Genomic DNA, 23,993 nt, shown 5'->3' with positions numbered 1-23,993 from the left:
ACCAATAGAAAAAACATGGGCCATTTCCTTTTACTACTTCCTGAAGTGGCTGTGTCTGGAATGGCATTGAGTGAATTACTCTGGAGAATAACTGATGAAGATGATTTATCAAAATTACCCAAATATTATGTGGTAATTTTGCAGCTCTTCATTTGCTCTTAGGGATTGTGCGCTTAGTTTGATTACTTCTACTGGTGCAGAAGCCAGCTATTTATATAACAAACCCTGTACTTACTCTGTCTGGGCTGACAACAGTCAGAATCCACCATAAATCAAGAGGAAACGTAAATATCTCCATAAGCTAATTATACACCCTGTGTGCCTAGACTGCCGAGCACCCAGGTGACTCACAATGTGTCACAAGAACTGACATGCACGCAGTGTACCCAGTAGTGCACTGTCATACTGAATTCAGTGGAAAGGTGTCTCATTGGAAGCTGATGTGGTGAACATGTTCAAAACTCTGCACCATCCATCTTACCCGTTTCTTTCTCACTGGTGCTGAAGCTTATCTATTTCTGTGTACAACAGCCTAGTCTTCACATTGTTGGAGCACATCACAGTACAGCACAGCATAGTTTTTTAATAAGCTGAAGAACTGAAACAACTGCAAGCTGTAATCTAATTAAATGCACTTTTTGAAACCAAAGTGCTATTGTAACCTACAATTAAAACCTTTGAAAGGAACAATCGTCGCATAACCCATGTACGCAAGGAAACCAGGCCATTGTGTGCTGTCATTCTCCAACCTCTCTGATTATAGGGACGTTGGCTGCCAGTTAATCATGGGCCAGTCAGTCTCATCCTGTACTCACTAACACCCACTCGTTGTCTATTAGGGCCCAATCTCCCCGCTAGCCAGAGTGGCCTGGAACCCTGCAGCTGACAGCAGCACTGCTGGGAGTCAATGGCCTGCTCACACATTATTTCTTCATCATTCTGACTTACATGCTGACTCGATTAATCCACAGATAAAAGGGGAAACAGAGTTAGTTTCTAGCAGACATCAGGCTTCCTCTTCTTTGGACTTTATATGGCGGTTGGCAACCAACTTTGAGGTGCCTTAGCACCAACAACTGGACTGGAGGGTGGACCTCAGTTCATCTTTCAATCACCCACTTGGGTATATGCTCCTAAAAACCAATGAGGAGATGGGTGAGGCAGGACTTGCAGTGCGTCAAGCGTCGCAAATAGATCCAAGTTCAAGCGCGCGAGCGGTGTGGGTGCAATGATTGATTAACATGTATGTGTAAATTTGTATTTTGACGTCACTTGACGTGAGCAGTGTTGTCAGACTGTTAGTTATGGATGACCACCAATTTACAATTACCTCAGAAGGATGGGACATTGCTGCTTCATTATCAGTGGGTTGAGATATATTGCTTTAATGTGCACATTGATGGGCAAACCTTACATTTAACAGGATATTGTGAACTTGTTTGAGCTTTATGCTGTCCTCAATACCCTGTTCAACTAGTTCATAATGGTAACCTTAGAGATAGACATCAGTCTGCATACTGTACTCACTTTCTGTGAAGCCCACAATGCAGGTGTTCAGTGGGTTAGACCTTGAACAGCTACAGAAAGCACAATGGCCATGGAGCAGGACTCACTGAGAGTGACTGATTTGAATTTAACACTCTGAATTCAGATTCTGTTTCAAGCATCCTGCATTGTGAGATTGAGATGGGATGGTGGCTCTGTCTTGTCATGCAAACAGGAGATTTATCCATCGACTTCCTATTGCAAAGTGACGTGCTAGTTGATATCACATCATTAAGATGTTGAGGTAAAACATCACAACAAATGAGTAAGAGTGTTTGTATTGAAATCTAGTTGTATTGATACGAAACAGATATCAAGTCTAACAAATGGCATTTCCTTTACTTTGTCTCAGCAGAGCTTTGAAGGACTGGGGAGTGACAGAGAAGAGAGAGAGCAACAGTCTTCATCTGACAGCGTGACCATTGGATGAGCCTTGTTCATGCGTCTCCCTGTGTGCAACTCCCACATCACTATGAACTGTGAGCAGGACTTCGGAGACGGGGGCCTGGGTGTGACCCTTACACTCCGACTGCTCATGCATGGCAAGGTACAGTTTGAGGGGATGGGAATGACTGTGAATATATAAGAGTAATTGTATGGAAATAACTGGAAATATATAAGAGTAATTGTATGGGAATAACTGTAGGTATATAGGAATGAATGCTTAGGGATTAGTTAAAGTATTCAGATTCAAATGTTGGATTTTAAAAACATAATTTTGTAATATGATTTCCCTCCTGACTCCTGCTCCTGCTCTTCTTTGTAGAATGTAAATAATATACAGTTGAAGTCAGAAGTACACATACACTTAGGTTGGAGTCATTAAAACTAGTTTTTTAACCACTCCACAAATTTCTTGTTAACAAATTATAGTTTTCAAGTCAGTTAGGACATCTACTTTGTGCATGACACAAGTAATTTTTCCAACAATTGTGTACAGACAGATTATTTCACTGTATCACAATTCCAGTGGGTCAGAAGTTTACATACACTAAGTTGACTGTGCCTTTAAACAGCTTGGAAAATTCCAGAAAATTATGTCATAGCTTTAGAAGCTTCTGATAGGCTAATTGACATAATTTGAGTCAATTGGAGGTGTACCTGTGGAAATATTTCAAGGCCTACCTTCAAACTCAGTGCCTCTTCGCTTGAGATCATGGGAAAATCAAAAGAATCAGCCAAGACCTCGGAAAAATAATTGTAGACCTCCACAAGTCTGGTTCATCCTTGGGGGCAATTTCCAAATGCCTGAAGGTACCACGGTCATCTGTACAAACAACAGTACGCAAGTATAAACACCATGCTGTTGTCATACTGCTCAGGAAGGAGACGCGTTCTGTCTCCTAGAGATGAACGTATTTTGGTGCAAAAAGTGCAAATCAATCCCAGAACAACAGCAAAGGACCTTGTGAAGATGCTGGAGGAAACAGGTAGAAAAGTATCTATATCCACAGTAAAACGAGTCCTATATCGCCATAACCTGAAAGGCCGCTCAGCAAGGAAGAAGCCACTGCTCCAAGACCACCATAAAAAGCCAGACTACGGTTTGCAACTGCACATGGGGACAAAGATCGTACTTTTTGGAGAAATGTCCCTCTGGTCTGATGAAAGAAAAATAGAACTGTTTGGCCATAATGACCATCGTTGTGTTTGGAGGAAAAAGGGGGAGGCTTGCAAGCCGAAGAACACCATTCCAACCGTGAAGCACAGGGGTGACAGCATTATGTTGTGGGGTGCTTTGCTGCAGGAGGGACTGGTGCACTTCAAAAATAGATGGCATCATGAGGATGGAAAATAATGTGGATATATTGAAGCAACATCTCAAGACATCAGTCAGGAAGTTAAAGCTTGGTCACAAATGGGTCTTCCTAATGGACAATGACCCCATGCCTACTTCCAAAGTTGTGGCAAAATGGCTTAAGGACAACAAAGTCAAGGTATTGGAGTGGCCATCACAAAGCCCTGGCCTCAATCCCATAGAACATTTGTGGGCAGAACTGAAAAAGTGTGTGCGAGCAAGGAGGCCTACAAACCTGACTCAGTTACACCAGCTCTGTCAGGAGGAATGGGCCAAAATTCACCTAACTTATTGTGGGAAACTTGTGGAACGCTAGCCGAAACATTTGACCCAAGTTGAACAATTTAAAGGCAATGCTACCAAATACTAATTGAGTGTATGTAAACTTCTGACCCACTGGGAATGTGATGAAAGAAATAAAAGCTTAAATAAATCCTTCTCTCTACTATAATTCTGACATTTCACATTCTTAAAATAAAGTGATGATCCTACCTGACCTAAGACAGGGAATGTTTACTAGGATTAAATGTCAGAAATTTTGAAAAAATTAGTTTAAATGCATTTGGCTAAGGTGTATGTAAACTTACGACTTCAACTGTACATGCGAGATTTCGTTAAGACAGTATACTGATAATACAGTGCATTTGGAAAGTGTTCAGACCCCTTAACTTTTTCCACATTTTGTAACTTTACAGCCCTTTTATAAAATTAATTAAATAGTTTTTATCCTTAATCATGGTAGCATCCACATTAATGTAGAAGTGTTTAGAAACAGTCTATTCTTATCCGGGCTGTTTCACATCCAGCCGTGATTGGGAGATCCATAGGGCGGCGCACAATTGGCCCAGCGTCGTCCAGGTTTGGCCGGGGTAGGCATTCATTGTAAATAAGAATTTGTTCTTAACTGACTTTACTAGTTAAATAAAGGTTACATAAAAATAACAAATGTTTTACAATAAAAGTAAATTAATTATTTACCATCCATTTCTATTGGGCACCAAATCATCTGAAACCCAACCTAATCAAACGGAAAATGCAAAAATTGCATGCTGGGAATATGGGACCAAATACTAAACCTTGTACTACTTTAACACACATACGTGAATTTGCAAAAATTGCTGTAATATATAAACGGTTCACCAGATATGGATGAAAATACCCTCAAATTAAACCTGACAGTCTGCACTTTTACCTCATAGTCATTGTATCATTTAAAATCCAAAGAGTCAAAATAACCAAAAAATGTGTCACTGTCCCAGTACTTTTGGAGCTCACTGTATGTCGATTTAGTACAAAAAAAAGACGCTGTTGGTGATAGGAGTCTCTGGAAAGCAGAGGTAGATATTTCTCAGAATCTTGTATTTCTTTAATTCAGGAATCTATATTTTTTTTATCCCCTGGTATTTTTAGGAAGTTGGCAGCATCATAGGCAAGGTAAGAAGGCTTATCTTTTTCTTCTATCATATAAATGTTATTTAAAACTCATATCTGAAGAGATACAGTATTCAGAGGGGCTTTCTGATCCAAGACATGCTGTTATCACAAGGGATGCCTATTTTCAGATCAATTAAGACATTTTCTAGAATTAGATTAATATTGTACTAACACAAGTGATGGGAATTATCCTCTATTAAAAATAGACGCTTCACACCATGCCATTTTGTAAGTGTTCATAAACCAATCTATATGGAATGATTTTTCTATGTCTTTCCATTCTACTGTAAAAGCACAACAGACATAAGGCCTCCTGACACACAATTTTGTGACTGTAAATGTAATTGCCTTAAACCAAGCCACTTCTCCGAAAGGCATATTACTGTCAGCCCGTTTAGTGTCTGCTATAGGACGGGGTGTAGGCCGCTCTTTACCAGTTTAGTGTCTACTAGGAGGGGTGTAGGCCGCTCTTTACCAGTTTAGTGTCTACTAGGAGGGGTGTAGGCCGCTCTTTACCAGTTTAGTGTCTCCTATAGGACGGGGTGTAGGCCGCTCTTTACCAGTTTAGTGTCTACTAGGAGGGGTGTAGGCCGCTCTTTACCAGTTTAGTGTCTACTAGGAGGGGTGTAGGCCGCTCTTTACCAGTTTAGTGTCTCCTATAGGACGGGGTGTAGGCCGCTCTTTACCAGTTTAGTGTCTACTAGGAGGGGTGTAGGCCGCTCTTTACCAGTTTAGTGTCTCCTATAGGACGGGGTGTAGGCCGCTCTTTACCAGTTTAGTGTCTACTAGGAGGGGTGTAGGCCGCTCTTTACCAGTTTAGTGTCTCCTATAGGACGGGGTGTAGGCCTCTCTTTACCAGTTTAGTGTCTACTAGGAGGAGTGTAGGCTGCTCTTTACCAGTTTAGTGTCTACTAGGAGGGGTGTAGGCCGCTCTTTACCAGTTTAGTGTCTACTAGGAGGGGTGTAGGCCGCTCTTTACCAGTTTAGTGTCTACTAGGAGGGGTGTAGGCCGCTCTTTACCAGTTTAGTGTCTCCTATAGGACGGGGTGTAGGCCGCTCTTTACCAGTTTAGTGTCTCCTATAGGACGGGGTGTAGGCCGCTCTTTACCAGTTTAGTGTCTACTAGGAGGGGTGTAGGCCGCTCTTTACCAGTTTAGTGTCTACTAGGAGGGGTGTAGGCCGCTCTTTACCAGTTTAGTGTCTGCTATAGGACGGGGTGTAGGCCGCTCTTTACCAGTTTAGTGTCTACTAGGAGGGGTGTAGGCCGCTCTTTACCAGTGTAGTGTCTACTAGGAGGGGTGTAGGCTGCTCTTTACCAGTTTAGTGTCTGCTATAGGACGGGGTGTAGGCCGCTCTTTACCAGTTTAGTGTCTACTAGGAGGGGTGTAGGCTGCTCTTTACCAGTTTAGTGTCTGCTATAGGACGGGGTGTAGGCCGCTCTTTACCAGTTTAGTGTCTCCTATAGGACGGGGTGTAGGCCGCTCTTTACCAGTTTAGTGTCTACTAGGAGGGGTGTAGGCCGCTCTTTATCAGTTTAGTGTCTACTAGGAGGAGTGTAGGCTACTCTTTACCAGTTTAGTGTCTACTAGGAGGGGTGTAGGCCGCTCTTTACCAGTTTAGTGTCTACTAGGAGGGGAGTAGGCCGCTCTTTACAAATTTAGTGTCTACTAGGAGGGGTGTAGGCCGCTCTTTACCTGGTTAGTGTCTCCTATAGGACGGGGTGTAGGCCGCTCTTTACCAGTTTAGTGTCTACTAGGAGGGGTGTAGGCCGCTCTTTATCAGTTTAGTGTCTACTAGGAGGGGAGTAGGCCGCTCTTTACAAATTTAGTGTCTACTAGGAGGGGTGTAGGCCGCTCTTTACCTGGTTAGTGTCTACTAGGAGGGGTGTAGGCCGCTCTTTACCAGTTTAGTGTCTACTAGGAGGGGTGTAGGCCGCTCTTTACCAGTTTAGTGTCTACTAGGAGGGGTGTAGGCCGCTCTTTACCAGTTTAGTGTCTACTAGGAGGGGTGTAGGCCGCTCTTTACCTGGTTAGTGTCTACTAGGAGGGGTGTAGGCCGCTCTTTATCAGTTTAGTGTCTACTAGGAGGAGTGTAGGCCGCTCTTTATCAGTTTAGTGTCTCCTATAGGACGGGGTGTAGGCCGCTCTTTACCAGTTTAGTGTCTACTAGGAGGGGTGTAGGCCGCTCTTTACCAGTTTAGTGTCTCCTATAGGACGGGGTGTAGGCCGCTCTTTACCAGTTTAGTGTCTACTAGGAGGAGTGTAGGCCGCTCTTTATCAGTTTAGTGTCTACTAGGAGGAGTGTAGGCCGCTCTTTACCAGTTTAGTGTCTACTAGGAGGGGTGTAGGCCGCTCTTTATCAGTTTAGTGTCTACTAGGAGGAGTGTAGGCCACTCTTTACCTGGTTAGTGTCTACTAGGAGGAGTGTAGGCTGCTCTTTACGAGTTTAGTGTCTACTAGGAGGAGTGTAGGCTGCTCTTTATCAGTTTAGTGTCTACTAGGAGGAGTGTAGGCCGCTCTTTACCTGGTTAGTGTCTACTAGGAGGAGTGTAGGCTGCTCTTTACCAGTTTAGTGTCTACTAGGAGGAGTGTAGGCTGCTCTTTATCAGTTTAGTGTCTACTAGGAGGAGTGTAGGCTGCTCTTTACCAGTTTAGTGTCTCCTAGTTGGAGTGTAGGCTGCTCTTTACCAGTTTAGTGTCTCCTAGTTTGAGTGTAGGCTGCTCTTGACCAGTTTAGTGTCTCCTAGTTGGAGTGTAGGCTGCTCTCTATCAGTTGTGTGTACTAGGAGGGGTGTAGGCTGCTCTTTTCCAGTTTAGTGTCTTCTAGTTTGAGTGTAGGCTGCTCTCCATCAGTTGTGTGTACTAGGAGGGGTGTAGGCTACTCTTTTCCAGTTTAGTGTCTTCTATGGCGGGTTTAGGTTGCTCTTTACCCCCTCGCTGGCTCTCACTTGTCCTGTAATAGAACAGTTAGAGAGAAAGAGTGAGTGAGAGAGCGAGAGAGAGAGAGAGAGAGTAGGGGGGATGGGGAAACCAACACAGAGTATATAAAATATTGAGAGAAACAGGGGATAAGAAAGAGGGGAGAGAGAACAGACAGAGACTGACGAAGAAGAAAAGGGGATACATAGAGATGGAGATGGGAGCGAGAAATGCTCTGTTTTGCACATACCGTGCTGAAACAGACCTGTAACCAGGCTCTCCATCCAAAGCACTTGTGTTAATTGCTCCCTTCCCCCTCTTTCATTCCTCAACTCTATCTCTGCTGGCCTCCAGAACCACAACCTCTAAAATTTCCCAAACTACACACTAGCATACTATTTATAATTAAATAACAGGTGTTGCTAAGTACACAAAATAGTATGGTTGTGTTTTTATTAGAACACATCTGGTTGTCAATGTCATAGGCGTAGGTGGTAGAATCACTTGGAGAAGGGAGGAGAGAATGATGGGCTGAGGCCAATATAAAAGTGACAGATGGGGAGGCAATATAAAGCTGACAGAGGATGTATGACAGAGGTGTGACTTAATTCTACTCCTGAGCCTGGGTGACGTGCCTGGCAGGCTGGCTGGCTGCAGGCCACATAGAAAGGATCTCACACAAGGACAGGACAGACATTAAGAGTTGATACTAGAAGAGTAGAGGGCTATAGATGTGAACATAAAGGAAGAGATTGAAGTGAAAATGGATAGATATTATTAACATTTCAGATGTGGATGGGATGAGAATGCTGTTTGTCATCATGGTGCTATCCATCTCAGATTGGTAGAGGATTCTATTTTCTATGCCGTGTTAGCTCCGATTACTTTTCAATGGAGGGGAAATGTAGTCAATGTGAAGAAAAGTATCTGTTTAATAGGGATTTGAAGTACAGATGGATTTCAATATGCAAGTTGAGAACACCACTTTAACAAATCACACACACACACCTTACTTCAAAGTTGTCCTTCGTCTTCTCTTTCCCAGAAAGGAGAGACGGTGAAAAGAATACGAGAAGAGGTATGTTACCAGCTTCTTATCACCACTGTTCATTATCTGTGTACTCCACATTACCATAATACATGCAAAGTAGAGCCTGTCATTGGTTGATGAAATACATGTATATAAACTAGCTCCAAAGCTATCAGTATCACATCTTGTTTCTGTCTCAATATGCATTCAATATGCAATCTTTATTTTCCAGTTATTGTGTAGACCAGAAGTGTACCATCACGAAAAGGTTATAGTTCAAGGCAAAACATAATCAAACCGGAGACAGTGTCTAATATTGGTTGTGTTGCATTAATATTAAACTCAAACCCTCTCTGGATGTTTGGGAAGAGTGACTGGTATAGCATACAGAACAGCCACATAGTCTGACCTGCCTATTCGCCACTGGTGGCTTCATCTCTCCTTTTTTGCACTCTCTCTCTCTATCTGTATGAAGCTCTCTCTTTTCTCTCTGTCTTTCCCTCTCCCCCCTTTTCTCTGTCTCTGCCTGTCCCTGTCAAGCTTTCTCAACCACCCCCTCTCCCCATTTCTCAGTTTGTCTCCTCCCTCTCTTTCTCTATTTTATGTCTCTTCTGTTTCTCCCTCATAAACATCAAAGCTGCAGTTGATCCGATGGCGCTTGATTAACTCCTTGTTTAAAAAGTAATTTGAGTGCTATTGTGTTGGTTCTCGTCCCTCTGACTCCTGGTGTAAAACTATTATGTTGTACTTTATGAAGCAGAATGTGAAACAGAGAGGCAGTTAGACTGGATGATCATGTAGCCCTGTAGGTCCACTGCATGAGTCAGCCAGTAAACCAGTCATCCATGCTAGTTAGCCCTCCATCCACCCACCCAGTCAGTCAGTCAGTCAGTCAGACAAATAGACATGCCTTTAGTTAGTTCCTCAATATGAGGCTCTTTGGCTTCCTCCCCAGGCCCTGTCTGTCCTCACAGTGCCAGAATGACTCCATAAGATGACTGTAATCAACATTGTTAAAGTACCACCATACCTCTAATACTCATATGTCCAGTCTCTGATCCCCAGACCCCAGGGCTCTGGAGAAAAATTAAGGGACAGTTGATGGAGAAATCAGAGTACCAGCCTAGAGTTTAGTTACAGCAAGGTCAACTTCCTGTAGGGTGATCCAGCTCCCGTATAAATTGTTAGTTATCTGTGGAGCAGGGTGTATTAAGCCAAGGCGCTAGCGGGACAACTTCCGGTGAAACTGGAGAGCGCGCAATTCAATAAATAATAATACAAATTATGTATATTTAACATTTAGGTATATATAAGTGTCTTATATCGGCTGAAAGCTTAAATTCTTAATCTAACTTCACTGTCCGATTTACAGTAGCTATTACAGTGAAAACATGCCATGTGATTGTTTGAGGACGGCGCCCCACATCAAAATATTTTTCCACCGGCACAGGTTTCATAAATTCACAAATAGCCCTAATACCCCTAAACTTGGTTTCAACAAGTCAAAATATGTTTATATTTACTCGTCAGATACCCTAAAATGTAATCAAATGTAATCAAACTATAACATTCCTTATGTCTTCATAGCGCACGCAAACACGAATTTCCAAGACAGTGACCCTGTACTAAAAGTGATATTTCTTATTTGTTTTTTAAGTTACAAGCCTGAAACCTTGAACATTGACTGCTGACAGCCTGTGGAAGCCATAGGAATTGCATCCTGGGAGCAAATTTTTTTTTTGTAAGAGCATGGTCTCTCTCAAAAAAAAAGAATTCCGGATGGTTTTTCTTTGGATTTTCTCCTACCATATCTATTGTGTAATATTCTCCTACATTATTTTAACTTTCTACAAACGTCAACGTGTTTTCTTTCCAATGGTACCAATTATATGCATATCCTGGCTTCAGGGCCTGAGCAACAGGCAGTTTACTTTGGACACGTCATTCAGGTGGAAATTGAGAAAAAAGAGGCCTAGCTCTAAGAAGTTTTTAACTGGTCTGGAGTTTGGCCTCCGTCTATTTAACCATACCCCTTCTTATCCATACTAACCTCATTGTGTCCTCCTCACCTCTCTGCCCTCTTACCTGTGCACCTTATTTGCGCCATCCACCACATGCTATAACCATGCTCTCCTCATCTAATAGAACGTAAATAAAGCTAGACCCTGGTTCTTGGTCTATCCCCCTACAGAGCAGTGCACGGGTGAACATCTCAGAGGGCTCCTGTCCAGAGAGGATCATCACCATCACTGGTTCTACAGACTGTGTCTTCAGGGCCTTCACCATGATCACATACAAACTGGAAGAGGTAAGACAACACAATCAGCGTTTCCCTTAGAGCTTTCCTTAGGCAGGGCACAGCTGCACAAATTATTTGATGTATAATGTCCTGGTTTCCAATTCAATTATATGTTTTTATTTAAACAGTTCATCCTGTCAATTCATAATTTAAAATAATTTCTTCCCAGGTTGGCATCTACTGCAGATGAATTTGACGTTGGATAGGAGTTAGACTGTTGCTGCTCTTGGTGCATGAGCCTTTTCGATTCTCATTTAGAATATTGCAGTGTGAAGTGTAGCTAGCACATTGATGAATACATTTATCACCCGGCCTTTTATGCAGCAGCATAGTGACTTGTTAAGTTGAGCTTGGCATTGGAACAGCACTGACAAGAGGAGAGTAACAGTCGAGTGGCTCCATGCCGTTTATGGAAAGCATATTGTTTTGAGGGAGAACATGCGTCAGTGCTCCAGGCCTTTTGATGAAAGAGCAAATGACAATATGTTAACGTGCTAATTAATTAAACAGATGAGGTTTGTGTTTAATCCCTTAATGAGCTACAGATAATGGCAGACCTGCGGAACATTTAGCTATTTATCCATCAGCAAACTAATTAACATGATAGATTCAGGGACATTTTGGCTTGCCTAGCTTTGGAACAGTCGCTCCCCGCGTAGTCGAGTCGACGGAGCCTTGTTTCATTGCAGTCAGTAAACACACGCTGGCTGGGAGGGCGCCGTGCAGCATTCATTAAAGATCTTAAGCTCTCACCTATTCCCAACCCTACATTCAGCCGAAACTACCGAGTTGTCATGGCAACCTGTTGGCTGACCTACAGCACACGGCATGCCTCTCGCCATGCCTGAGTGGTATGTGTCTGACATCTTTAATTAAAGGATAGAAAGAAAAATACATTTTTTGGGCCAATGGGTATTGTAAAGAATTGATATTGTTGTCTCTCTTCTGCTACTCCCTACTGTTATTAAATGAGAAGTTCACCCAAAATCCAGAGACTCCCAAGTGATTTTATACATTGAAACTAGTTCAGGGAATTTTGCCCTTCCCCCTTCTCGCTCCGTGTAGTGCTGTACTGAAACAACTGCAAAAAACGTCTCATGTGACTGGTGATGTTGCTGGATGCAGGCCTCGCTCTGCTCCGTTGCCAGTGAATTCATGATTCAGAAATAACACCATCCCAACCTCAGAAGCACAGGGGTGGCAGCATCATGTTGTGGGGGTGCTTTGCTCCAGGAAGGACTGGTGCACTTCACAAAATAGAGGGCATCATGAAGGAGGAAAATGATGTGGATATATTGAAGCAACATCTCAAGACATCAGTCAGGAAGTTAAAGCTTGGTCGCAAATGGGTCTTCCAAATGGACAATGACCCCAAGCATACTTCCAAAGTTGTGGCAAAATGGCCTAAGGACAACAAAGTCAAGGTATTGGAGTGGCCTTCACAAAGCCCTGACCTCAATCCTGTAGAAAATGTGTGGGCAGAACTGAATAAGCTTGTGCGAGCAAGGAGGCCTACAAACCTGACTCAGTTACACCAGCTCTTTTTTTATTTTACCTTAATTTAACTAGGCAAGTCAGTTAACAACAAATTCTTATTTTCAATGATGGCCTAGGAACAGTGGGTTAACTGCCTGTTCAGGGCAGAACGACAGGTTAGAGCTCTAACCACTAGGTTACCCTGCCGCTGCTCTGTCAGGACTATTGGGCCAAAATTCACCCAACTTATTGTGGGAAGCTTGTGGAAGGCTACCGAAACGTTTGACCCAAGTTAAACAATTTAAAGGCAATGCTACCAAATACTAATTGAGTGAATGTAAACTTCTGACCCACTGGTAATGTGATGAAAGAAATAAATGCTGAAATAATTCCTTCTCTCTACTACTATTCTGACATTTCACATTCTTAAAATAAAGTGGTGATCCTAACTGAGACGTAAAACAGGGAATTTTTACTAGGATTAAATGTCAGGAACTGTGAAAAACTGAGTTTAAATGTCTTTGGCTAAGGTGTATGTAGACTTCCGACTTCAACTGTACATGTTGTACTTGACTTGTTTCTCCCAGGACAGGAGATTTTATTTGGAGCAGTTTAGTCATTCTCCATTGATGTCTCATCATCTTAACCACAGCAAACACGCCTCTTTGTGTGACTGCAGATTCTTGTAACCCCCGGACGTATTTACGCCAATTTTCTGTTGAGAGTTGTTCACCGAGTTTGGTGAGTGAGCAAGGATCGTGCCATTCACAGTTGTTAAGATATGACGCATATTTTTAGATCAAATCTGATAGATGACGCCCAGAGCCCTGCGATCCCACTGACGAGCTACTTGCTCCTCATATAATGAGACAACTCCACGTCAGCCATGTTGCCTAGATCTTTCCACCTCACTTAATATAGACACTGAGAGAAAACCAAGGATCATAGCTGCATTAGATACATGGGTTTTCTATTTAAAAAGTAGGCCTACAAGAATTGTTGGAGAAATAAATGTTTTTTTGCTCAAATCACCTGGAGGGCACCTCTGTAAAGTACGTGAAATTATTATTGCACACCGCCTAGTTAACGCATTCTGTTTGAAATAGATGTGGTGTGCGTTGCATTCTGCCAGGGCATACGGAGAGAGAGGGGGAGAGACTTGTATTCAGGTTGAGTTATTGGGATGTTCGCTGATGGACAGAGATAGCGAGGGCCATTTACATTTCAAAGGCTTAGGGAGCCTGACTGTTCATTAATTACCAGCTCAATCTCCGCCCACACCGGAGTGAAGGAGAGGCTACCTGGTTTATTACCTGGTCAAATGAAGGAACATTTTAAACAACCTGATTGAGGCCAAGGCTTTACCTTTACAGGGCCACTCAAGACCCCCGTTCAAAAGAAGCCAGGGTTTTTAGGTATTATGCCATAAATGATTTATCATCCATCTTTCTCTCTCTCTCTCTCTTCCTCTGTCCCTGTCTCTATTTTTTCCCCCTCCTTTTCAACCCTCTCTCCAGGACCTCACTACACTGGTGGCCAACGGCACCATCAGCAGCAAACCCCCAGTGACCCTACGACTAGTCATCCCAGCCAGCCAGTGTGGCTCCCTTATTGGCAAGGGAGGGGCCAAGATCAGGGAGATCAGAGAGGTGAGAGACTTCAGAATATCTACCTGCATTCAGTTACCACAAGTTAACCATGGTCTCTATTCAATCCATATCAAGGAAGTTCAACATTACAGCATGATAGAAATGTAAAGGCAATGTTCCCACGTTAGCAGAGACTGCATTCACGGTATACGCTGCATATGTCAGTTCAATCTGGAATTACCTTTACATTTCTATCACATAATCTGTAATGTTTCAGCAATACAGATTGAATAGAGCCCTAAAGCAAAAACAAACTGGCACCCAGGCTAGCTAAATTGAGCATCCCCGTCATACCTCCCTATCACCTCTGTCCACAGCTTCGTATCTGGATGAGCTGACACTTGTTTAAAGAAAGCTACGATAAAGGGATGATGATTGAGTTGGTGGAAAATATCAAAAACATGGTTGACTTGAGGCAAGAAACAAGTCCCTTTAGAGTTAAAAAAAAAAAAGTCAGCCATTTTACGTGACTGTAGCCAGAGTGGGGAGATAGTTAGTCCCTTCCCTGATCAGTGCTCCAGGCTATATGCCAGTCTGTTTCATGTCTGGTTTGTGTTTATCTCAGGGGCACTAAGCCACTATCGGGAACCATACACGATATTCTGTGGTCAGATTGCGTTATGTATTCTGTTTGTTCAAATAGAGTGGCAGTTGCACTGTGCCTTGACTCTACTGCAAGCTGATTTTACTTGCAGAGCACTGATATTTGTATGCAGGTCTTTACATCCATCCATCCAAGACCACCCAAGGTTTAGTGCTAAGCTTATCACAAAGTCACTAAGCTTACTCTGTGAAATGAGGGGGAAAACCCCTTTTTTCATCTCTGGCTCATTCAAAGCCCTAGTTATTTTGTTGCTTTTACAAAGTCATTTCTGAAGATTGTTATTTATTTCATGTGATTAGTGATTCATTTTAAGGTTAAAAAAAATGTTTGCCTGTCCCACATTGTAAGGTCTGTTACATGAACGGAACCCTCGTTTTAATATGTTGTAACTATTCCTTTTTAAATATATTTTTTCTATAGAAACATTGGACAGTTAATAGTCAAATCATAGAGTAAAAGCAGGTGAGCTGGTTCAACTCTCTTTGGACATTTTCTCGTGTTTTGTGGTGGAAAACTGAGTGGGTCAAACATAACTCGTCAACCCTGTTACTCACAGATAGACAGGCTAGACATTTTTAAAGAAATCAATCAATTGTGAAGCTTGAATTCAATTGCCCCTCCCTGTTGCACACAACAAGCTTCCATTCCCTTGTCACAAGAGGATTTATGGCTGATTTAAGATGAAACCTTGTTACGGTCAACTCTGTTAATTTCTTTGTCAAAAAATAAATGTGCCTCTTGAGATGGGAAAACATGTTTTTTATTAAATTGAACATGTGCTCGTCATGACAGAGTGTAAAAATTTGGTGAAATAAATGTTTGTTTTTTTACTAAGTTACACTACCCAAACGGGACTCATTTTGTGGAACGATCCTTCTATTTTTTGGGGTATTTTGTTATGATCCCCATTAGCTGTTGCAAAAGCAGCAGCTACTCTTTCCTGGGGTCCACATGAAACATGAAACATAATACAGAATGACATAATACAGAACATCATTAGACAAGAATAGCATAATTTTTTTTTTAAAGGTCAACTAACCATAGAGATTGACCAATGTCAGTGTGATTATTAGAATGCCAAATCTTTCTGAATCAGTGTAATCCTTTCCTGAAACCCCTATCATTGGCAGAGCACCGGAGCACAGATACAGGTGGCAGGGGATTTGCTGCCAAACTCTACTGAGCGAGGGGTGACGATATCGGGGAGTCAGGACTCTGTAATCCAGTGTGTCAAACTCATCTGCACTGTAATCCTGGAGGTGGGGTGCCGTTTCTCTCCTTCTCCCTTTCCTATCCCCCTCACACACACACATCCATAACCATGGGTGGAATTCAATCAAACCTACACTACACTGTTACTGGAGTAACAATAACAGTGTTTCTGCATTTTCGTGGCACAAGAGCAAAGTTATATTTGTCCAGCTTGGGTGTTATCCATAGTGTTGATTTGATTGAATTACTGCCATACCAATAATATAGATGAGAGGTAATAATAGCCACTAACAGATCCACTAATCTGAGCCTTAGGGTAATGTGGAGCATCCGTCCTGAAGAGCCAGCTAAAGTGAACTTCTCCTCGGTTCAGAACACATTAGTCAGCATCCTCTGGTCTTTGCTCGCGGACCCTATTAGACTCTGAGAAACCTTATTATGGAGCAGCCTGATGAGGCAGTCACAGAGGAAAGCACCCTGGCTCAAGTTTTCCATTGTTGGAAAAGAACATGCTCTTAACCCAAAAACAAACTGACCTGCAGCAAAGTGTGTTCACCTTTAAACAACTGTTCTCTTGAGAAACAGGAGTGGGGGGGAAAGGGAAAAAAACTACCCAGAGCATTATTTCCTTCCAATGCGTACGTGCCGTGTACAAGTCCTTTTTGCATGGACCTGCCTAACAGCTAGTTTGATCCAGTTTTCCAGGGCTTTCTTCAAAAGGCATGCAACTTTCATTAGGATTCTCTTCCAGCAGGGTCTTGCTTTTGGCTTCAGGATGTAAATTATGCAAAGTTATACAAAGAATATGCTCCCGCAGAAAAGATGCTCCACATTTCCAGAAGACCATGCATGCATCCTTATGATAAATTATACAACTTCCTGTGTGGTGTTCTACCCATTTTTTGTTTCCTTTTGTAATTTGTGAGTTTATGAGTTCTCTCTGAATGGGAGTAGGTTTTTGTCAGTTAAGTGTGTGTGTGTGTGTGTGTGTGTGTGTGTGTGTGTGTGTGTGTGTGTGTGTGTGTAAGGCAAACCTAACCCAACAAACAAACCCAAGAACGATCCAATCAACCCTAAAGAGCTGCTGTTTCAATGGTTGAACTGTTCAATTAATGACTAATGTCACCATGAGAAAAACAAGGTGACAAATGTCATGTAAATGTCATTAGTAGTTTAATACACCATTCATTGTCATCCTGCTTCAATGCCATTTGCTCCATTTCTTTCCCTCCCATACAGCATAAGTGACACAACATTAGCTACATTTAAAAGATCAAATCACACACATTTTTTTACTTGCATTTGTCATATTTATTTTAGTGTTTAAAGGTGTTTAGATACGTCACCACACCAGACCTTGTCCTCTGTTTGACTCCCCAGTCTCCCCCGAAAGGTGCTACTATTCCTTACCGGCCCAGCCTCTCCCCAGGAGCACTTCTCATCTCTGGCAACCAGGTGAGAACGCCACAAACACATCCCTGTATAGACGTATCGTGTGAAATATAGTCCAGTGTACTTATTGAGGGACTTAAGAGCACCATTCTATGTAAGATCTCTAGTTATGGTTCATGGTTCCTGACCCAGTGTGAATACAAGAGGTTATTTGCTACTTGGGGGTTGTATGTATTTGTGTGAGTGTAGGGGGATGAGATTGGGGGTGGGGGAGATGTCAGGACCGCCATGGTTTAAAACATTTTAGCCACTGTCTATAGACCTCTAGCGTTGGGCTGGACCGCGGTGGAGCCTGGTTGCTATGCCTGCCTGTCCTGGGGATCCTAACCCTGTTACAGTATATGAGCTGTCTGAGCCTCTGATATGGTATGAGTTGAGAGAGTGCTCATAAGAAGATATCTTAAGTCCAGTCAATACACTCCAGAAGGAAGAAAAATGTTATATATTTTACTTTACATTTCAGAGGAACAGAAGAGGTTTTCAGTTAAACATTTCAGTTGGAAAATGAATGTAGTCGGTGGAATTTACCAATATATCTGTATGGTTTTATGATGCTGAAAATGCTCTGGGATGACACTTTAAAAGGCTCGTACTCCTTGATTTATTACATGAATTTAGCTTCCATGTTTTTACTATGAGTATATCTGCTTTGCTGAAGTACTCTGTGTTTATAGCAGAGGAAGCTGCTGGGAGGACCTATAAGAGGACATATGAAATGTAATGGCATTAATGGAACGGAGTCAAGCACATCAAACAGATGGGAACCACATGTTTTACTCAATTCCGTTTATTCCAGCCATTACAATGAGCCCATCCTCCTATAGCTCAACCTACTAGCCTCCTCTGCTTTACAGTATGTAACAAATGAGCTTCCTTCAAAAGCCAAATTAATATCTGTTCTCCCTGTGTCCTGTGTGTATGTTCAGGTGTTTGAGGCATCAGACTTTACCCCCCACCCTCTGTACTCAGTCTCCCAGGGGGGGCTTGACCTGCAGCAGGTGAGTGTTAGATGAACTGAGGTTACACCAACATCTCAAACTATGAATACAAAAGTGGTCCAAAGTGGAACTTTGAGCTATAATAACATTGAACAAAATAACCATTTGATTAAAATGGATTAAACGAAGTACTGTACATTTGATGTGGGAAGTACATGAAGCAGTTGACAGGTGTTCTAGAATAATCTTCACAGCTCAGTGTATGAGGCTGGTATAAGGTTTGGAAAGTGAATCTGGGATGTCAAAAAGTGGGTAGCACATCATTGGCCTGATATTCTAAAACAACAGCTGAGCCTAATCTGCAGCCATTGTTCCAACATAGCATCACAAACATGATAACTGCTGTGACTAAATACCACAAAGCATTCCATTACCCCTATACCAACCATTTCATATTACCCCCTCGTCTTTTCATGTCAGTCTAACTGTCACAAAGAGGCTATAGGGACCTAGAGTTTATAACTCTATAAACTATGCTAGTCAGTGCTGGTTGGATGCTGGTCAGAGCTGGTCTGACCAGCATGGTCTAGTTGGTCAAGGTGGTCTGACCAGCATGGTCTAGTTGGTCAAGCTGGTCTGACCAGAATAGTCTAGCTGGTTTTGCTGGTGACCAGCCTCGCTGTGTTTTGGACACTGATGACCAGCCTTTGCTGTGTTTTAGACACTGGATTTTAAAGTCAACAAAAATATAAACGCAACATGTAAAGTGTTGGTCCCATGTTTCATGAGCTGAAAAAAGAAAAATCCCTGAAATTTTCCACACGCACAAAACTCATATTTCTCTCAAATGTTAAGCACAAATTTGTCTAAATGTATCCTTTGCCAAGATAATCCATCCACCTGACAGGTGTGACATATCAAGAAGCTGATTAAACAGCATGATCACTACACAGGTGCACCTTGTGCTGTGGCAATAAAAGGCCACCATAAAATGTGTCATTTTGTCACACAACACAATGCCACAGATGTCTCATCATTATCATATTTCCCAGCATGCTCTATTGCAGTTGATTTTTTGAATTGTCTGTACATTGATTTGTTATGTAATCTTATGCTACACAAGGTAAATAACATACATTATTCTAAACCAATCCAATCTGTTAGTTGGACTTATTCAAACCGTAACTGAAATGGTTGTTCCAGTTTAGATGGTTTTATTTATTTCAATTGTAAAAATTCCCTGGCAGACATGATGATTTTTATTTGTGAGGGGAAAAAAGTTACAATTGTTGGATTTCCCCAGTCTGGCTCAATTCCATAGGAATTAAACATCACTTTGCAAGCCAGCATGATGTGACTTGGTTTGTTATAAGCTGGTCATCAGTGTCCAAAACACAGCAATGGCTGGTCACCAACAAAAACACAGCGAAGACTGGTCACCAGCAAAACACAGCAAAGCACTGCGAAGACTGGTCACCATAAAAACACATTGCAGGCACCACGAAAACACAGCATAGACTGGTCACCAGCAAAACCAGCACCTACACTGGACCACCAGGGTCCTGACAGGCCCTGTACAGTACACACATGGATACTGTATGTATAGCAACACATCTCTTGTTGATGTTCTCGTGGAGGTGAAACAGCCTGTGGTGATTCACATCTTAGCTAGCTATTGTAATCATTTATTTCAGAATGGCTCTGGGAGCCTCCCGGCGGTTCTTCTGATACATAACTGAACAAACCAATTGTAAAAAAATAAACATTTCCAGTGGTTAGAACTGGTCCCTTTTGTCAATTCTGATTATTGATTCTGCTGTGGCTCTCCTAGTGATCAAAATATGACAGTATTAGCCAAGGTCTGACCATGTTTCCTGTTCTTCCAGTTTATTGTGTGGTTTTGGTGCATAGTAGCGGCGCATATACAACCTCTCCTCCAAATTATGGCCATGGAGTGGTAATACAAGTCAGACTGCTGCCGGCGGTCAGAATTTAGTTTAGCTAAGTGCTGTCTGGCCTGACCATGGGGATACATGGACACCACCCTGACTAATGAGAGAGCAGGAGGATAGAACTGAGAGGCTGGGAGGAGGGGAGAGAGAGGAAGGGAAGGGAGAGGAAGGGAAGAGAGAGAAGAGGGGAAGAGATGGGTGAGAGAGGAGGGGAAGAGAGAGGAGGGGAAGAACGAGGAGATGGAGAAGAGAGAAAGGTGGGAAAGTCATGGAAGGGGGATGAGAGAGAGAGGACAGGGAGAAGAAAGGAGAGAGAGTGCAGGAGAGTTGAGGTAACAGAGAGTGGAGATACTACAGAGGGCACGTTACAGAGTATGGAGGTTGGTTAAATGGAAACCCCCTGATGATGTCCAACTTATATGTGCTACCTGTGCAGTGCTTATTACATTCATGCATTTTATGGAATTCGTAATGAAGTTCATAAAAAGTATGACCAGCTGTGGTCCTTTGTAGCTCAGTTGGTAGAGCATGGTGCTTGTAATGCCAGTGTAGTGGGATCAATTCCTGGGACCACCCATGTGTAAAATGTATGCACACATGACTGTAAGTTGCTTTTGATAAAAGTGTCTGCTAAATGGCAGTTATTATAAGACCATCATAAGGCATTCTATGTGTTTCTATTCTAAATCTTAGACGTATTTGCCCCCACACACTACATGGCCAGAAGTATGTAGACAACTGCTCGTCGAACATCTCATTCCAAAATCATAGGCATTAAAATCTAGTTGGTCCCCCCTTTGATGCTATAACAGCCTCCATCCTTCTGGGAAGGCTTTACACTAGACATTGGAACATTGCTGGGGGGACTTGCTTCCAGTCAGCCACAAGTGCATTAGTAAGGTTGGGTGATTAGGCCTGGCTTGCAGTCGGCATTCCAATTCCTCCCAAAGGTGTTCGATGGGTTTGAGGTCAGGGCTCTGTGTAGGCCATTCAAGTTCTTCCACACTGATCTCGACAAACCATTTCTGTATGGACCTTGCTTTGTGCACAGGGGCATTGTCATGCTGAAACAGGAAAGGCCCTTCCCAAAACTTTTGCCACAAAGTTGGAAGCACAGAATCATCTAGAATGTCCTTGTATGATATATCATTAAGATTCCCCTTCACTGGAACTAAGGGGCCCAAACCATGAAAAACAGTCCCAGATCATTATTCTTCCTCCATCAAACCATACACAGTTTGCACTATGGATTCCAACAGGTAGGGTTCTCCTGGCATTCGCCAAACCCAGATTCGTTAGTCAGACTGCCAGATGGTGATGCGTGATTCATCATTCCAGAGAACGTGTTTCCACTGCTCCAGAGTCCAATGGCGGCAAGTTTTACACCACTCCAGCCGATGCTTTGCATTGCGCATGGTGATCTTAGGCTTGTGTGCAGCTGCTCGGCCATGGAAACCCCTTATATGAAGCTCCCGACAAACAGTTATTGTGCTGACGTTGCTTCCAGAGGTCGTTTGGAACTTGGTAGTGAGTGTTTCAACCGAGGACAGACCATTTTTACATGCTACGTGCTTCAGCACTCGGCGGTCCCGTTCTGTAAGATTGTGTGGCTTACCACTTCACGGCTGAGCCGTTGTTGCTCCTATATGTTTCCACTTCACAATAACAGTACTTAGAGTTGACTGGGGCAATTCTAGCAGGGCAGAAATTTGTTGGAAAGGTGGTATCCTATGATGGTGTCACGTTGAAAGTCACTGAGATTTTCCTTAAGGCCATTCTACTGCCAATGTTTGTCTATGGAAATTGCATGGCTGTGTGCTCAATTTTATACACCTGTCAGCAACGGGTATGGCTGAAATAGCCAAACCCACTCATTTGAAGGGGTGTCCACATTTTTATATATGTAGTGTACTTATTGATTGTTGATAGAGTAAACTTTATAAATATGATATATCAGTGATGCACGTATATACACTGTCTGCTAAGTGGTTATTGGCATAACACTGTTTTATTACTGTCATTTGCCTAATGTAGAGTGATCTCTTCCAGGCCTACACTGTACAAAACCAATATGGAATTCCTCATACAGAGGTAAGTGGGGTTATATATACTGTAGTTACCATTAGCGGGTATAAATATACTTTAATTTATTTATTATACCGCAAAGTATCCAAACTGCTATTGAACTGTTACGAGTAACCTTACAATCCCACTGTCATTTGATATGTTCTTTCTCCCTTTGTGTCCAAGTTGGCCAAGCTACATCAGCTATCCATGCAGCAGAACATGCAGCAGAACATGCAGCAGAACATGCAGCAGAGTACCATGTGCCAGCAGGCTACAACCATTCTATCCGGTATGAGTTTACTGTCCTTTATTTAGCCCACATGTCAGTCAAATACATTTAACTATATGGATATTCAGAAGGATAACAGGTGCAAGTTGTTGTAGGTGTGAGTAGCAATAGTTAAAGCTGTAGGAGACTTAGGCATCGGACAGTATACATCCAGACCAGAACTAATGCCCTCTCTTGAATGCTGATCTTACTGAAAGCCAACCTGTTACACTAACTACACAAGAGCTAGATTTTGGCTTGATATTTACAGTAATCATCTTTCATTCTATTAGTCATGTTTTCCTATCAGCTGCCAAATATCAGTCACATCAACAGTTTGTCAGGGAAGGATGAGCAGAGATAGAACGTCTCCTGTTAAGATCTGGTATCTGTTTCTCCAGTAGCGAGAGGGAAGGGATCCATGTCAATAGCCCAGCTGATTATGTGCTTGTGGGAGTGAAGATGTGAAGAAGCTCCCAACAGTTTTCTCTCATAAATGGCTCTCCATATCTGGCAGTGAAAAGGGGAACTATTATAAGAAATGATGTGTTCCACCCCAGTATCATAGAGCCTGGAGAAATAAAATACACAATGGCGTGTTAAACAGAAGTCTATTCAAATGGAAATGAGCTGCTTAGCTAAATCTAGCCGTTATACCACCGAAAATATTTCTCATGTATCATGTCATTTTTGCTGGTTTGCTTGACCTGCAAGCCAAATGTAAAAGATGAATATATGAATGACTGTATGAAAGGGTTTGTTAAGTCACGTATTCTCTCTCTCATTAGGAATGGACTCAAACTCATCGCAGGAGCTCCTTATTCCGAATGATGTAAGCAGTAAATTATACAATATTACATTTTACATTTCAGTTATTTTATCATACCTCCTTCGGGTTAAGTCTACTCTGGAGGTGAATTGAAATACCAATTCAATTCTAGGATTGGAATTGGAATTGGAAAAATAATAATAGAAAATAACTGCCACTTTTCAATAATTGAAAGAGAATTTCAGTTCATCTCCTAAATTTACTTAATGAAATGGAATTTACTACCAACCGGAATTATTTTAACCAGAACAATCTATCGAAGGCTTAATACCAAACAACACACCACACAGCAGCAGAAGTCTACTGCAGGCTTAGTACCAAACACACCAAACAGCAGCAGAAGTCTACTGCAGGCTTAGTACCAAACAGCAGCAGAAGTCTACTGCAGGCTTAATGCCAAACAACACACCAAAAAGCAGCAGAAGTCTACTGCAGGCTTAATACCAAACAACACACCAAACAGCAGCAGAAGTCTACTGCAGGCTTAATACCAAACAACACACCAAACAGCAGCAGAAGTCT

At 42.4% G+C, this 23,993-nt stretch overlaps 1 protein-coding gene across 3 annotated transcripts in view; it reads left to right on the top strand.

Moving 5' to 3' along the window:
- LOC110492499 (poly(rC)-binding protein 4) overlaps window positions 1-23,993 on the top strand; it is a 79,906-nt gene that overhangs the window by 16,958 nt on the left and 38,955 nt on the right. Inside the window, exons 2-12 of one of the 3 annotated variants that reach the window (XM_036947494.1) lie at window positions 1,898-2,092; window positions 4,754-4,777; window positions 8,741-8,773; window positions 10,917-11,033; window positions 14,018-14,149; window positions 15,884-16,012; window positions 17,346-17,420; window positions 18,344-18,415; window positions 22,342-22,398; window positions 22,558-22,663; window positions 23,431-23,474. In XM_036947494.1, the coding sequence (XP_036803389.1) occupies window positions 1,985-2,092; window positions 4,754-4,777; window positions 8,741-8,773; window positions 10,917-11,033; window positions 14,018-14,149; window positions 15,884-16,012; window positions 17,346-17,420; window positions 18,344-18,415; window positions 22,342-22,398; window positions 22,558-22,663; window positions 23,431-23,474 (897 nt within the window). In that variant the 5' untranslated portion in view covers window positions 1,898-1,984. The remainder of the gene's footprint in view (window positions 1-1,897; window positions 2,093-4,753; window positions 4,778-8,740; window positions 8,774-10,916; window positions 11,034-14,017; window positions 14,150-15,883; window positions 16,013-17,345; window positions 17,421-18,343; window positions 18,416-22,341; window positions 22,399-22,557; window positions 22,664-23,430; window positions 23,475-23,993) is intronic. The other 2 variants (XM_021566878.2, XM_021566879.2) reach the window with 2 other exon arrangements.

Source organism: Oncorhynchus mykiss, chromosome 16 (assembly GCF_013265735.2).
Source record: "Oncorhynchus mykiss isolate Arlee chromosome 16, USDA_OmykA_1.1, whole genome shotgun sequence".
Classification (NCBI taxonomy): Eukaryota; Metazoa; Chordata; class Actinopteri; order Salmoniformes; family Salmonidae; genus Oncorhynchus; species Oncorhynchus mykiss.
This window is presented reverse-complemented; position numbering and strand designations above follow the sequence as displayed.